The 17,779-nt window shown below is 32.8% G+C and overlaps 1 protein-coding gene across 1 annotated transcript; it reads right to left on the bottom strand.

Moving 5' to 3' along the window:
• Positions 1 to 11,442: 11,442 nt before the first annotated feature.
• LOC129889003 (protein BIG GRAIN 1-like A) lies at positions 11,443 to 13,187 on the bottom strand. Its single transcript, XM_055964103.1, has 2 exons — positions 12,594 to 13,187; positions 11,443 to 11,893 (listed from the first exon to the last, which is right to left on the bottom strand). Exons 1-2 carry the CDS (start codon positions 12,655 to 12,657, stop codon positions 11,445 to 11,447), a joined length of 513 nt encoding a protein of 170 aa, XP_055820078.1. The 5' UTR covers positions 12,658 to 13,187; the 3' UTR covers positions 11,443 to 11,444.
• Positions 13,188 to 17,779: the final 4,592 nt, after the last annotated feature.

Genomic DNA, 17,779 nt, shown 5'->3' with positions numbered 1-17,779 from the left:
CTGAAGCGGACCTTTCCTTTGTGTTTGTTGTAGCTCGCCCTTACTTAGCTTCCTTCCCTGAGCTAACCTCCTCTACCACATTTCTATAAGCCATTAGGAGAAGTTAGTCTGCGCAATCCGATATCATGAAACCCGATCTACACTAAATAAAGGTGCGTATATATTCACTTTCATTCTAAACAAGCAACAGCTGAGCTACCGCGGAAGCCAGTGTGAACAAGCACCGAAAGGTGTGAACAAACATCGGCTTCTTGTCGGTGTGCGCTAGTGAAGCTAATAGTTCGAATGTGCATACGTTTCTTTCCTCCATTTCCTTGGTACCCAAACCGTAGAACTATCCACAAGACTATTTCAATCTCCAAACTGGAGAAGAAGCTTTTGAAGGCGCGTGTAACATTACTTTTACTTGTTATTCCACTAGTAATTTTTGGCAAGATCAATATACAGTGATCAGTTATGATTGCTCAAACTATGGTACGTAGTTTCAAGTTAGGTCTTACTTCAGTCTGGTCTCCTCTCCCAGGTCTCAACTTCAGGCCTCCACTGAAAAAACGTATGAAAACGGCAAGGCAAGCAAATGCACGAACGTATTGGAGGCTTTCTCTCATAAGAATCTTATTTTCATCAGTATCTTTTTTATAAATTGAATGGATTTGGTATTATACATACGCGAGGAAGGTAATCAAAAAAGAAAGAAAATGGATTCTCGAAATTGTTGATCAATGGAGGAACAATATCACCATTTTTGTTCAATAAGATACCAAAGTGGATGGCTGACTCATTCCATACTTCAAATAATCGCAGGAAATCCTTTGATAACCTGAATTCTTATTTCTCAATGATAATCCACGATCAAGACAATTGGCTTAATCTTGTGAAACCATTTCATAGAAGTTCATTGATATCCCTTTCCTTAGCAAGTTTGGTACTAAAAGAATGGTTGGAAAAACAAACACCCATCTCGTTCGTCCTTTGGATACCTGTATAACCATTGAAGGCTATTGAAGTGACTAATTCTTGAAAACTCCACTACAATTGCAGCTTTGAGATTCACAAAAGATATTAATTATGCAACAACTATTTCATCGGTCTTGTATCTTGTGTAACTCACAGCACTATCTCAGATTCCTGAATGCCTCAACAAGATGGATACATTCATCATGTATCAAATTCAAATTCTCTCTATAATGAATTATGGGTTCGATCTGGGGAGTAGGTAATTTGATTTTCAAATTTTCTGAGCTATACTGGAAGCACGGAATTGATACCAATTATAATGCGTGATTTGTAGAAACAGAAATTTAAATTTTTATGTTTCACTTCCTTATTTAACTCAACTAAAATGTAATTAATGTATCTGCATAGTAGAAGGATGTATCTGGATGGCCTCTTTGTTAAGGGATTTTGAAATATTATAAAGGGTAGGGAAAAATAGTAATTTTCTACATAGAGTATGTGATTTCTAAAATTTTTACAAAAAGAAATCACTTACTAGTATCTTTTGTCTCTACTGAAATTTAAACATAAGACCACTGTCACGCCCTGAGAGGGTACCCTAGACATGGCCGACACTCAGAGACCATCGCTGGCCCCAAGCGAACCACTTGGTCTGATCACTCATTCAATCACTCAGCAAAAGATTTGACTCAATAGATAATTAACTCAAGTGGGCATTTAGAAACATCATCATCAATAAGTAAATAAATAATAGATTAAAATACTCAAAGTACAGTATAACTCAATAATAAAATTATGGTTTAAAAACAAACTCTGAAAGAATCCTTTTACTCTATCTATGAAGACTCTATCAATTATTCAGAAAGTGTCAAGACAAGCCCCGGCTACAATAAAAGGAACTACTCAAAGCGATGAATGAAATAAATATGATTCCTCCAAAAGCGAGGAGGTCTCACAACTATCAGGAAAGAAATAGATTTTCAACGGAGCACCTGTTGATGATCTCTAGTACATGTATCTGCATCATAAAATGAAGCAGGACAAATGGCGTCAGTACATGGAATGTACGAGTATGTAAAATAACTGAAAGGAAACTTACTCAAAATTACTCAACTCATAGGACTCAACTCTAAAAATGGTTCAACTCAATAAAGCATGCAATAAAGCAATACAATACTTTAAATGATATGCAATAATAGATGCAACTCATTATATAGAAATATAATATTTTACTCTTGGGGAGTTTCTCTAACCGACAACCATCACTTATGAGCTAGTGGTGATACAACAAAGCAATGTCGTTGTCACATCCATCCAATACCTTACCAAGGTAAAGGACATACATCTCCGGATCCATAATTAATCAAAGTTCATCATTTTGGGACTTGAGAGGCATGACCTCTATCCTACGCTACTACATGGGCTCATCCTATATCGGTGCACAATACCACTCCCAAAATATTTTATTATGCTCATATACATCAATTGAGTAAAATACTCAAAATACTCATTTAGTCTCTTTTGGACTTTTAATTTAAACATCAAACTCATCTCAAAACATCATCATCATCATTATCACCTCTTCATCAATCATTACACTTTTTATAAACAAATATCATTTATATTGTCATCAAAACATCTTGCTCAAAACAATAATTAAGAGACTTCTCAAACTCAATTCATTCTCAAATATATGTTTTAAAAGAACATATATAAATTTTTTACTCTTTCATACTCAAAATGGTAGTTATGTTACTCCTCAAAACTCAACTCATTCTCATTCAAAAACTTTCACAAATCATGTTTTAAAAACTCCATCACTACATAATATAACAAAAATGAAATCTCAATTTGGGTTCATATGAAAGAAGACATGAATGTATAATTTAAATACTCAACTCAAGGACATCATCAATATATATGAATTTATATACAAAAACTCAATAGAAATTATAGATAACTCAGGAACTCAATTCATTGAACTCAAAACTCACTCAACTCAACTTAATGAAGATGTAGGGCACAAGGATGAACTCAGTCCAATGTTGTGATTAGCCTTACATACCTGAATCTTAGGAATTATTGAATAAAAGCATTAGGTTTGAAATCTTGTAGCTTGAAGTTGAGAAACCCTTCTATGGATTTATTGGAATAGAAGTTTGGGGAAGAATCTTGATTGAAAACCTTAGGATTCATGAAGGAGATCTTGAACTTTGAGTCTTTAGATCTTTTAATATTAGAAAAATCTCTTTCTTGAAGTTCTTGATCTTTGGGAGAAGGAAAATTAGAGATTTTGAGAGTATAAAAATGTTATTAGGTTGTAAGATTGAGAAAAAAGACATTTTAATGAGTCCCGTCGGCGATTTCGGCGAGATGGAGGTTTCCTCGCCGAACTATTCAGTGATTCATCGAAAGGGTACTTTAGCTCACCTAAAATAATAGTTTTTGAAGGATTTTGGGTCCATTCGGCGAGCTAAGTCGAGGTTTCTCCAAATTATTCGGCGGGTCGCCAAATTGGCTGGTGAGCTAGCTGAATTATCTTGTCCGAACATTCTTCAGTAAAATGACCATAACTTTCTATTCTGAACTCCAAATGAGGCAAACTTGGCGGAGTTGGAAATATAACTCAAAGACCTTAAATTTGATAGGTAATGGGCCACTTAATTCCTTATCTTCTATGAGATATGATCGTTTGAAGTTGACCCTTATACGGACTCATCCGAAAACTTAGCCGATAGAAATTCTTTGGACTTGGCTTGGTGTTAGAGATCCCCTATGACCCTAACCACATCTAATACACTTTAAATAATTAGGAATTGATCCTAACTCATATATACAATTAGAAGTCATCAAGTTCAAGCTTATACATATATGAAAAATGGTTCGAATTTTGGCGTAGAAATTGTTGGGGTGTTACAACCACATAGCCAATAATTTTTTAAAAAAATCATTTGAAGTTAAAATTTCATATCAGCCAACACAATTTTAGAGACCACTTAACCAATATTTTGACTTATTTGCACCACGTAGAATAGAGTGATCTGAGTTTATGTATGTTACAAAATGTACATAGCCATATCTACTCATAATATTCATAGCATAATTATAGAGATTTTAGGGATCTTAGAGATATTTAAGGATCTTTTATGATTTTTTTTCTTAAATAGATTTACTTGTAACTTACAAATAGATCTTATTTTTGGAATAATACTATAAGGAAATTGATTCATTGACTCTGTATTTCACATGGTATCAAAGCGGGTTATTCTATTTTTTTCTCTGGTATGACGTTGGCTTGAAATTTCTGGATGATTTGTAGTGGTCCTCTATTATCGGACCATACTTTGGAGAAGAGAATCCTTGAAATAGAATATATGCACTCTCTTTGGTCAGGTTTGACACTTCTCTGTTTGTTGTTATTTACTCTTTCATTTTGGTATATGGTTGGAGGCTATCTACAAAGTGCAATAGTGAGTTGAATGATTGCTCAACAATTTGTGAACTTGGTATAGCTTTGGACGCTATTAGTTGCCTGCTTATTTGAGAAATTGTTTTAGAGTGCAACTTCGAATTTGGTTGTCAACCTGTTGATTCTGTCTACCCGTTAGCTACTGTTTGTCTTTCTTTTTGGCCATAGTATAACTTTTAGATATAGCCTGCTTGGGATTTTTAATTTACTTCAACATCATTTTTTTCTGATACAATGAGCATTTTAGTTGGGGAAAATGACTAATCAGGGTGAGGTTGTTGCTGCTTCTAGTTCATTTTCTGACAAAATAATTTTGATTTCAATTGAGGAGTTTGCTAAATTCTCTTAATATAAGAAAATATTGAAGGAATCCACTTTAGTCAATGCATTTTTCAAGTCAGATAAAGCATGTCTTATAACCTCTTCAAATAAATGGGTGAATGATTCAGGTGCCTCTAATCATATGACAGATAATCCTAATATTTTTTTAGTTTTCAACCAAACAAAGTACCCTCTCCAGCTATAGTAGCTGATGGATCAACTTGTAACAATGTTGGATCTGTAACCGTTAAATCTACCTCCTCTATTTCCCTGTCATCTCTATTAAGTTTACCAAAATAGGCTTTTAATCTGATTTCTGTTAGTAAATTACTAGAGACCTTAATTGCTATATCTCTTTCTTTTTCAATGATTGTTTGTTTCGTAATCTTATGAAAAATCGGGTTATTGGTAAAGGACATATATTTGATGATCTCTATAGCTTGATGAATGTGAATCTCAATTTTTTGTCTGCTCAAGTGTCATGTCTCCAATTTGAAGCACATTATCGATAAGGACATCCTGCTCTACCTTTGTTGAAAAATCTTTATCCTCAATTTCATAATATTTTCTCATTGAAATGTGAGTCACGTAAATTTGTAAAACACCATTGAAGTTAAAATCCAATTTAATGCCTCAGTACAGATTCTAAGAAGTGATAATGCTAAAGAACATATATCAGAATTATTTCAGTCTTACATGAGAAACCATTATATTCTTCATCAGTCTTCATGTGTTGATACACCTTCTCTGCTGAGAGGAGTAATAGGCATCTACTTGAGACAGCTCGGGCAATTTTGTTCCAATTGAAAGTCCCTAAATAATTTTGGGTTGATGTAGTCTCTACAGCTTATTTTCTGATATATCACATGTCCTCGACTGTGTTAGCAGGTAATATGCCTTATAATGTTCTTTTGAAAAACAAATCACTATTCTCGATGAAAGCTAAGGTGATTGGGAACACATGTTATGTTTGAGATGTTCAACCATTTGTTACCAAATTGGATTCAAAGGCGTTAAAATGTGTTTTCTTGGGCTATACTCGACTGCAAAAAGGGTATCAATGTTACTTTGTTGAACTTGGGAAATACGTAGTCTCAACTGATGCGGTATTTTTAACAGCTACACCATTCTTCTATGTACCTCCCATTTCTACAAGTTAGGTGGAGGAAGGTGAGTGATTAGTCTATCAGGTTACTCATGCTGGAACAAAACAATCGGATGATATCGTTCTTCCATCTTCTAGTTTGTTTATTGAGAATCAGTCAACTATTATGCCTCAAGAACCTGCTTCATCTATTTCATCAACATCTCCAATTGTTCAAGTTTACTCGAGGAGGCAAGGTAATGATGATATTTGTCCTACATCAACTCCTTCAGCATTAGTTCCTTCTTCATTTGATTCTTCAGGAAATCTTGACCTTCCTATTGCTCTTCGAAAAGGTACACGTCAGTGTAAATCTACATATTCCATTGCTAACTTTAATTTTTAGGACCACTTATCTCCTACATCTAGTTGTTTGATTGGCTCTCTAAACTCTATCTCTATTTCTAAAATAGTGAAAGAAGCCTTGACTAATCCTAGATGGCATGATGCAATGCTTGAAGAGACACATGCTCTAAATGAAAATCACACTTGGGATTTGGTGAATTTACTCATGGGAAAAAAGCGGTAGGATGCAAATGGGTTTTCTCGATCAAAGTCAATCCAAATGGTTCTATCGAAAGACTTAAGTCTAGACTTGTGGCTAAAGGCTATGCTCAGACTTGTGGGGTAGATTATGCAGATATTTTCTCCCCTGTAGCTAAGCTCACCTCTGTTCATTTGTTTATTTCCTTGGCTGCTTCTCAACATTGGTTTTTACATCAGTTGGATATCAAGAATGATTTTTTTCATGGCGATCTCTATGAAGAGGTGTATATGGAGCAACCTCATGAGTTTGTTACTCAGAGGGAATATGGAAAAGTTTCTCATCTCAAAAAATCTATATATGGTCTAAAGTAGAGTTCTTGTGCGTAGTTTGGAAAATTTAGAGACGTAGTTAAGGAATTTGGGTTGAAGAAAAGCAAGTGTGATCACTCAATATTTTACAGACAGTCAGTGATGACTGGTATTATTCTTCTAGTTGTCTATATTGACGATATTGTTATTACAGGAGATGATTGTACTGAAATTTCTTCTCTCAAGCAGTTTTTACATGCTAAGCTTCATACCAAAGACTTGGGACAACTAAAATACTTCTTGGGTGTAGAAGTAGTTAGAAGCAAGAATGGAATTTTCTTATCTCAAAGAAAGTATGCACTTGACCTACTTGCAGAAATAGGAAAGTTGGGAGCGAAACCGTGTGACACACCAATGGTTCCTAATGTACATCTTACTTTGGGTGATGCTGACCTTTTAAATAATCTGAAAAAATATAAAAGGTTAGTTGGAAAATTGAACTACCTTATTGTGACTTGTCCAAATATTGCCTATACAATCAGTATTGTCAGTCAATTCATGTTTGTAACAACAGTCAAAAAACTGGGGCTTCCTTGAAACAAATTCTATGTTATTTGAAAGGAGCTCTTGGCCTTGGAATATTGTATAGAGACCACATACATACTCTTGTTGAATGTTTTGCAGATGCTAATTGGGATGGATCAAGAATTGATAGAAGATTGAGTACTGATTATTGCGTCTTTGTTGGTGGAAATCTAGTATCTTGGAGGAGTATGAAACGAAATGTTGTATCTCGATCTAGTGCAAAGACAGAATATAGAGCTATGACTCAGTCCACATGTGAAATACTATGGATACAACGCCTTTTAGCTGAGGTTGGTTTGAATCCTTCTTTTACAATAAAACTTTGGTGTGATAATTAGGCTCTCAACACATTGCCTCAAATCCAGTGTTTCATGAATGGACAAAACATATTAAGGCCGATTGTCACTTTTTTCGTGAGAAGATTCAAGAGAACGTCATTTCTACTGGCTATGTGAAGACAGAGAGCAATTGGGTGATATATTCACGAAGGCTTTGAATGGAATTCGGGTGGAATATCTTTGTAATAAGTTGGGCATGATTAATATCTATGCTTCAACTTGACGGGGAGTGTTACAAAATGTACATAGTCATATCTACTCATAATATTCATAGCATAATCATAGAGATAGTTAGGGATCTTAGAGATATTAAGGGATCTTTTATGATTTTGTTTCCTTAGATAGATTTACTTGTACACCTACAAATAGCTCTTATTCTTGGAATAATACTACAAGAAAATTATTCCATTGGCTCTGCATTTCACAATGTACAAATTAATCATCAGTATATTTATACAATTCTCACTGTTATTGAAGTGTTTCACAACACACACACTACAACAAAAAATAATTTTAAGCGACAATAAATATGCACATTGGCAAAGAGTGCTAAAATCTCTACCGGCATTAGTTAATTGTCATTAGATCCAATGTTGTTATAGGCTTTAGTGACATTTACAAAGAGTGTTAATTGTCTCTAAAAAGACATTTTTAGTGGCAATTAAGTTATTGTCATTAATTAATTGCCGCTAAAGATCATTTTTAGAGGTGTAGTGACAACAAAAAAATTATATATTGTGACTTCAACAATAAAATTACCAAATTAGTGATGAATATTATGGAGTCTCAAATAGCATTGCAAGGATGTTGATGAATATAGGGGGGAACAACAAGGCTCGCTGTTGCTAAAGCGAAAACACATTGTTTCTGATTCAAGTTGCAAGGTGGCAGCCTTGTCTGAATAAGTTATATTTCAAACGACTATTTCCATAGAGAATAATACTGAACCAACTTTTCCTCCCCAAACTTGTCATCTCTCAAGTCAAAGTACCTAAGAGTTCCCCTCCAATAAAGTTTCCCGTTATTGCAAAGATTCGAGCAGATGACGAGTTGAAAAGAAAATCTTTGTGTTGTTGATAAAGTTGGAATCGTGTCGTATTAAAGCTTTAGAATCTCATCAGAGACTTGGAGGGAAGCCGGCCATGTGAGTATCTAGAATACTATATCATCTCCCCATTGAACTATGAAACTCGTTCCATGTTTGTTTGCTTCTGTGAAGCCTATATATGGAGGAAACAAGAAGAATTAACATAAAATTAATTCTATTTCTATAAATAATATAAAATAAAAGTCGTCTCCATATTTATCCTTTAATATTTGGTTATAAATAAGATGTTAAAATATAATACAAACTCAAATTTGCTAAATTCTTTAATTCATGTCTAATTAAATTAGATAGAGTTCTCAGTTTTCGTTCTAATATAAACAGGGCTATGACTAGTTATTATTTCATATAAGATGGAGAATTCGAGCAGAATTAGCGTGTTCATTCAATAATTTATTAATTGTAAATAAAATATTTTCCTCCACGCGATAAGTACAAATAGAAACTAATCATTAATAATAGGGATATTCACGAAAAACCAAACCAAACGGTAAATTGAATCAAATTGAAGAAAAAAATTGACATTTTTTAGTTTGCTTTGATTTTTAATTTTAGAAAACGACAAAAATTGGTTTGAGTTTAATTTTAAAAAGCAAAAAAAAAAAAAAATAGAACCGAACTGATTATATATATGTGTGTGTGTGTATTTTTATATAATTTTTGCAAAATTATACGGTACATTATAATGTTTTACACTCTTGGTCCGTAATTTAGATGTTTGTTTTTATAGTATTCTAGTTTTTGGGTACGCACTTCACATATATATATATAATCAATTAACGATTTGCAATTATTAAGTATCGTTTCAAGTGAAATTGACTCTATATGTGGGCACCGAAAGAACAGCCGGCGAGATTAGGCTAAACTTTTTTAAGGTTAAATTGTGTGCTTTTTTGTGCACGAATTTAATACAAAATTAAGAAGCAATTTATGCATGTGCTTGTGTTGTTAATTTCAAAATATTCTAAGGGTTGAAAGAAAAAAGAGAGGGTTAAGTCATAGATGTCTGTTTGTAGTGTAGAGTCGAACTAAAAAAAGTAATTTCATAATAGAAATCTACACACCCGATGAGAGCAAGTTCTCTAACAATATTGAGAGTGTAATTTTTTTCACACTATTTCATTATACTCATAAAGTGAAATGTGACAAAAAAAAATAAACAGAAGAAACAGTTTAATCTATTATATGGTGGATTACGTACTGTGTGTATTAAGTTAGACGTTAACATGGTCGAAGTGGACAAATTTCTGATTTGGAATTACCATTTAAGTCATATCCGTAAATGCTTAGAAAAATTATAAATTTTTCCAGTTTGATATAACTTCATACATGTGTTTTTAAGTTAAGCTTGATAAAGCCTAAATTCAGACGATATATATATTTAAAATTTAAACACATAAAATTAAAGTTCAACTACTTTTATCTAAATTTCAAACATATACATGTAACTAAATTAGAATATGTTTTGCCTGAATTTCAATCATATATGTTACTTCTGATGTTAGAAGTCTGAAAGTTATTTTGAAGTAGATAGCCATGAAAAATTAAATTTAAAAGTGGGTATTGATTAAGTAGGTACCCATATAAGGTGCCCCATAAATTTTTACATATACAGTATATGTTTAGTAATGTTTTCCAATTTTCTCATGTTTGGTTGGCTTAAATGTTTTGAAAAATATTTTTCAAATCAACTTATTTTTTCTCAAATTTAAAGAAAATGACTTCCGTCAAAAAATTAAGGAAAACAATTTTCAAAACTCTCCTCCAACCTCAAATTACAATGTTTTCTTCTTATCCCACCCCTACCACGACCCCCCCCCCAAAAAAAAAAAATTAAAAAAAAAAATTTACTTTTAAAAAATATTTCATATTTTGAAAATTTTATTTGTTTTACCCCACCCTACCCCGCCCCAAAAAAAATTAAAACTTTATTTTAAAAAAAATATATTTCAAAATTTAAAAATTTTCATTTTTTTACCCCACCCTTCAAACACACACACAAAAAAAAATTATTTTCGAAAAATATTTTAAATTTTAAATTTTTCATTTTTTTCACCCCGTCCCTAACCTCGACCCCCTGCCAACCCCACTCCAAAAAAAAATTAAAAATTATTTTAAAAAAAGAAATTATTTGAAAGTCAGGTTTGGAGGTCGGAATCTAAATTTGAAAGACGAATCTTGGGTTGAAAGTCAAGTTGGGTCCCACATCAGGTGTCGGAGTCGGATCCTGAGTCAATTACTAGGGTTGATTTTCATGTCAAAAACTATTTTTCTAAAAAAAAAAATTTTACTCTCTAGTCAAAAATAAAAGATATTTTCTAAAAAATATTTTCATTCACTAACCAAACAATAAAAAATATTTTCCGAAAAATATTTGTCACTCACCAATCAAACATGAGAAAATAAGTTAGAAACCAACTTATCTTCCAAGAAAACATTTTCTAGAAAACATTTTCCATGGAAAACACACCCATAGGCCATAGTTAACATTTATCATGGAGATTGACATATAACTACCCTTATAACCAACCTGATGGCATAACATTTTTTTACACCATTAATGCATAGCACTTAACTAAGCTCCAAACATAATAAGAAATAAATTAAGAAAAGATTAAAACAAGAAGACCTTACAAATGGTACAAAAGAAAGATATACTAGGTCAAGGAAAACATAAATTAAAATGTCAATAGAGAAATTTCTAAATTTATTGAGCTTTACAAAAGCAAATTAATTAGTAGTAAGATTTGTTGTTTGATAGACAGGAGAAAAAATATCAAGTTCAAACAGATCAGAACTTGCACAACTTGCACCCTCATCTTCATCTTCATCTTCTTCAAACATTTCAATATTCTTGTGAAATTTTAGATCATGAATATAATTTCTATTAATGCTTTTTATAGCCTCAACATTTTGTTTGTCCATGTCCAAATTCTTGTGCCCATATGGACTAATAATAATATTCTTTCTTAAGCAAGTTGATTTTAATTTTATATCATCATCATCATTTGAGGAAATCTTTGCTTTTTTCCCATTTGTAAAAAGTGACCTCAAGAAACTTGATAGTGATCTACCTCCCTTAACTTTCTTTAACTCTCTGTAAATCTTCAAAGCTCTTGACTTTGTCATTTTAAAACCATCTTCATCATGCTTAAGGTTTTCCTTTGCTAGAGAAGAATCTGTTGAAAATTTAAATAGGGTGTGAACAAAGTTTATGAGAGAGTTAGGTTAACATTGAATTATGAATTTAATTATGGGACAATTTCAAATATATACAATAAACTAATTAGTTTACAATAAATATAGTTTTATTTACATAAAAAATAGCCAAAATCATAGGAAATATACAGTGACTATACAATATAGCTTGCCAAAAGTCATAGAAAGTATACACTAATTATACAATATAGATTATTTATACATGAGTTATACACTGAATATATACATTATGATACACTTTATACAAGAAATATACGTGAATATACACCGAATGACCATTTTTTGGTAATTAAAATTACTGAATGACCATCTACTGTAATTATCTCTTTCTCTCTCTATATATATATATATGAACAATGTAAGGATTTAAAATTTAACACTACCAGATGATCACTCAAAAAATATTTACACAATTTACCAGCAAAACAACAAGTGAAGTTTGTAATTTTGAAAATGCTGCTAAATGAATGAATATTCGATGAATTATTGGTTCGTTGGAAGACCTTTAGTCGAAAATCACGAACAAATTTTTGATGAGACACTTCCTTCGAGATTAGCATTTTTTAGCAATGAAATTATAAGGTAGATTACCTCAATATGTAATAAAGGTGACCTAATAATATAAAATGAATGTGATTATATATGGATAAATATACTCACCATAAAAGTTGAGGTCTTTGGGATATTGGTGGTTGTGAAACTTTTCTTGGATGCTGGTTCTCATTGGTTTAGGCCTATTATTAATACCATAGCAAGAAGAGACAAATACATGGAAATTTATAGTTTTATAATAGTGAAATTATAAGGTGGATTACCTGCTCTGACATGTAATAATTAAGGTGACTTAATAATATAAAATGAATACCATTATATATGGACATATATACTCACCACAAAAGTTTTGGTCTTTGGGGTTTTCGTGCTTAAGAAACTTTTCTTGGTTAGTTGAAATGCTAGTTCTAATTGGTTTTGGCCAATTATTAAGACCACAGCAAGAAAAGCCAATACTTGAATGAAAGCTTCTTGATTTCTTCTCTTGGCCAGCTTGGTCAATGGAGTGGCAAATGGGCCTATTATAATGGGGTTTGACAAAGAGAGGAAAACAGCATAACATAATGAGAAATGTATTTTGGAAGAAGAGGATGAAAAAAAAAACAATTGATCAGTGTGTTTTATTATTCTGCTTTTTTTAATGATAATCTATTCCTCTTTGGGCTTTATATTGTCACCCAAGTTCCTACTCAAAGGGTAAATGAGGAACAATGGAAAATGGATTCAAAAGTTGTTCTTTTTTTTCTCTCTCTCTTTTTACTTCAAGTATCTCGTATTCGAAATAAGAATATTTAAATAGATTTATGAATATACGAAAAGAGATAAAATTAAAGACGAAAATACATAATATAAGGTGGTGGATACAAGATACCGAAAGCGATACCGAGATAAAATTGTGGTCACTCCACTTGTCAAATGTCAAGTCCCTCACTCAACTTATCAATTCACACGTGATAAAATTTCTCCCTTTTTCCGTCTTATCAAAGCTTCAATTAGCTTTGGTGCCTAAAATTTAGTTTAAAACAATAGTGAAATTTTGTTTGAACATATTGGGAAATAAGGTATAATATAACTATTTCTTCATTCATCTTTACTTGTTTGACTTTGCATAATTTTTAAGAAATTATAAATAGAAAAATAATTTTACCATATCACCATTTAAATATAATAAATATAATATCTTGAAAATATAATAGAAAAATGACTATTTTTTCCATCTTATCAAAGTTTCAATTATTTGTTACACTTTTATGGACGTGATATGCTCGCCAAATAGGGACCATATAGGCTATAATTACCACATTTTAAGGTGATATTTGGTCCCAAATAGTTTTTTGAAAAAAAATTGGGAACTCATGTTTCATGATAGGTCATATAATTTGTCATTAGTTAGCAAATATATTTGACAAATATCTTAAGTTCCCAAGTTTTAGAAAAAACTAGAACTTGGGCCAAGTTCTAATATTTTGGAAGTTTTAAAAATTTAAAAATTACTCCAATTATATTTTATAGAAACATGCATCATTTATTAATTCTAACTAATATTTATCTATCAACTTACTCCATTAACGCAGTCAATCAACACCATTAAATAACATCTCTATCTACCTCCTACGGAAAATAATAATTTGAGTGACAAGATTGAGAAAAAAAATTAATTTTGATATAATTAATGTATTGTTCTTCCACATATTGTTATTTTGTTATTGTTGATTGTTATCAATTATGTTATAATATTTTTTTAACGAAGCATGTTCATTATAAAATGATAATACAAACTTATGGATACTTTTAATAATAGAACTTATGGATATAAAATAATATTTTTGAAACAGACAAATATTCTTAAAAAAAATTGTAGTCAAACACATGGTGAAACTTCATTAAAACTTCACCCAAATATAACTATAAAAAATATTTAGGAATTTGGGCACAAACGTTAGATAAGTGCCCATGATCTTGGATATTTACTTTTGTGGGCATTGTATTTCACAAAATTGTTATGGGCGACAATCTTCGAATGATTAGTTTTGGTGCCTAAAATTTAGTGTAAAACAATAGTGAAATTTTGTTTGAACATATTGGAAAATAAGGTATAATATAAATATTATTTATGAACATATTAAAAAAATATTTATGAACATATCTACAAATCAGCTTGAATTGTGTAAGGTACTATTCTATATTATTATTTTTCTAATGTAAAATGTTTTTGCATGCAAGATGAAACAAGCCTACTTCTACAAGAGAAAAATGTAGGAACAACAGGTTTGCAAAAATAAAAGGGATAATTACGCCAAATGGCCATTCGGCAAAAATAATTATCAAAAAAATGACTATTCATTGTATAGGCATGTATATTTCATGTATAGTCAAGTTATATTCAATTTTTGAGTGTCTCATAATATATATTCAGTGTATAGCTCATGTATAAGTAATGTAAATAAAACATGGCTATATTTATTGTAAATTAATTAGTTTATTATATATATTTAAAATTGTCCCAAAATAAAACTAGCAAGTCCATTGAAAACAGAGTCGGTATATAAAAGTATTACTCTCTCTATGTCAAGATCTGAATACGGGTGTGATGGATTTATCCAATTTCATCGAACAAGTCAGCCTAAGCCCAAACAATTATAGATTGATAACATGAAAACAATTTAAATAAGATAGATATATATAAAAGCGGAAGTCCTAATTAACTACAATAACCCTAAAGACTGGTTGTCACGTGTACAAGCCTTTAAATGAACGGAAATGAAAGATAAATAGAAGTCTTAATGTCTTTGTTTCTCAAATAGAACAAAGCAAAATAAAAAGGGACAAGGGAAATCGCCAGCATCAATCAGCTACCTCTAAAGTCTCCTCACAAGCCTCGGATAAGGAAAGGGGAAAACTGAATCACAATCCGGGATCGAAATCTACACAAGTGTAGATAGCAAGGAGTGAGTACCTAACGATACGGTACTCAACAAACCAACTAAAAAAACAAGGTAAATCTACACTAGAACTCCTTTCATCCCAACCTAACCGCCTCAACTACAAACATGCACAGAAATCAACTTAATCTAGAGTACACAGTTCATACGGTACATAGATCATCAATAGCTCATTAGCATCACCGAGTAAGTCACATCAGTATCAAGTATATCAGTCATAGTGACAATAAGGGCATATACACAACTTCATGATGACAGATAAGATGTAATGCAATACAATGTAATGCCAAGTAAAGTGATGCATGGCTGTCCTAATGATACACATCTGTTGTAGCCCAATCCAGAACCGATGGGGGACGCACAAGGTCCATTTATGCACCGAAACCATTTTTTATCGGCATAAGTATCGTCGGAACCATTTTTCATTGGCATAAGTATCAATTGCCGGAAGCATTTTCCATGGGCATAATCATCAATCGGGTCTCATCACAGTGTTCCACAACCAATGCACATAAGCATGTTCACACAAATAATGAGAATATAATAATGTCCACAACCACAACTCAATTCATATCAAGATCATTCACGTTACAATATCAATAGTACATCACATTCAATATTTACATTATTCACATCATTATAGTCATCAAAGTCTCTGTTTCGTTACTCCTTTATCACATAATTAGGATCAATCGGTGAGCAAGTTTTTCAAGTCAATTTTCATAATCAACAATGAGCAAATGACAATTTCATCAAATTCACAATCACATTAATGCTATCATAACATTTCATCAAGTTCAAGTCAAAAAGTTCACGTTTCCGATCACAATTCTAGCATACGAACCAAACATGTTGCCCCACTAAATGCAATGTTCTAGACTCAATAAAATTATATAACAACAACAACAACAACCTAGTGAAATCCCACAACGTGGGTATGGGGAGGGTAAAGTATACGCAGACCTGACTCCTACCAAGGTAGGATGGCTGTTTTCGAAAGATCCTCGGCTCAGTAAAATAATAAAAGAAGTCAAATAAGAATAAGAAGTTCAAAGTGATATGGCAAAACAAATAATGAAAGCAACTCAGATAAAATAGAGTAATCAAAGTACAGAAAGTAATAGATAATAAAAGAAATCAGACCACAAGGAATTATAGTGCGCTAATACGCCTACTAAAAAGGAAGAATAACGAGACTATGAACTAGCGTTCTACCCTAATGTAGGTCCTCCACACCCTCCTATATAAGGTCATGTCCTCGGTAAATTGTAAATGTGTCATGTCCTGTCTAATCACCTCTCCCCAATATTTCTTCGGCCTACCCCTAGCTCTTCTGAAACCATTCATGGCCAACCTCTCACACCTCCGCACTGGGGCATCTGTGTCTCTCCTCTTCACGTGCCCAAACCATTTCAGTCGCATTTCTCACATTTTATTTTCCACTGAGACCACTCCTACCTTATCTCGGATAGCCTCATTTCTAATCATATCGCTCCTGGTATGCCCACACATCTATCTCAACATTCTCATTTCAGTAATTTTCATCTTTTGAATGTGAGATACCTTAACTGGCCAACACTCCGCCCCATATAACATAGCTGGTCTAACCACCACTTTGTAGAACTTGCCCTTAAGTTGTGGTGGCACCTTCTTGTCACATAGCAAATCGGAAGCAAGCCTCCATTTCATCCACCCTGCCCCAATACGATGTGTGACATCATCGTCAATCTCCCCGTTGTCTTGCATAATAGACTCAAGGTACTTGAAACTACTTTTCTTTAGGATGGTCTGGTTACCAAGCCTAACTTCTGTGCCAACCTTCTAAGGTGTCTCACTGAACTTACACTATAAGTACTCTATCTTGGTCCTACTAAGCTTAAACCCTTTAGACTCCAAGGACTGTCTCCAATCCTCCAGCTTAGTGTTAACTCCGCTACGAGTCTCATCGATCAAGACTATGTCATCTAAGAAAAGCATACACCATGGCACCTCACCTTGAATTTGTCGCGTCAATTCATCTATCACCAAGGCAAATAAAAATAGACTAAGAGATAATCCTTGATGCAACCCCATCACAACTGAAAGGTGCTCTAAGTCGCCTCTGACTGTCCTTACCCTGGTTTTGGCACCCTCATACATGTCCTTGATCACCCTAATGTATGCCACAGATACACTTTTAGCCTCCAAACATCTCCATAGTATCTCTTGTGGCACTTTATAGTAGGCCTTTTCTAGGTCTATGAATACCATATGCAAGTCCCTCTTCCTCTCCCTATACTGCTCCACCGGTCTCCTCATAAGATGGATGACTTCTGTAGTTGAGTGTCCCGGCATAAATCCAAACTGATTCTC

This window comes from Solanum dulcamara, chromosome 1, assembly GCF_947179165.1.
Source record: "Solanum dulcamara chromosome 1, daSolDulc1.2, whole genome shotgun sequence".
Lineage (NCBI taxonomy): Eukaryota > Viridiplantae > Streptophyta > Magnoliopsida > Solanales > Solanaceae > Solanum > Solanum dulcamara.
Note: the sequence above shows the minus strand (reverse complement) of the source record. Positions and strands in the feature narration are given on the sequence as shown.

Excerpts from the sequence above, each read along its gene's own strand:
- LOC129889003 (XM_055964103.1), bottom strand. The coding sequence starts at position 12,657 with ATGAGAACCAGCATCCAAGAAAAGTTTCACAACCACCAATATCCCAAA. Across the intron at positions 11,894-12,593 it reads CAAAGACCTCAACTTTTATG|ATTCTTCTCTAGCAAAGGAA; the intron begins GTGAGTATATTT and ends AATTTTCAACAG.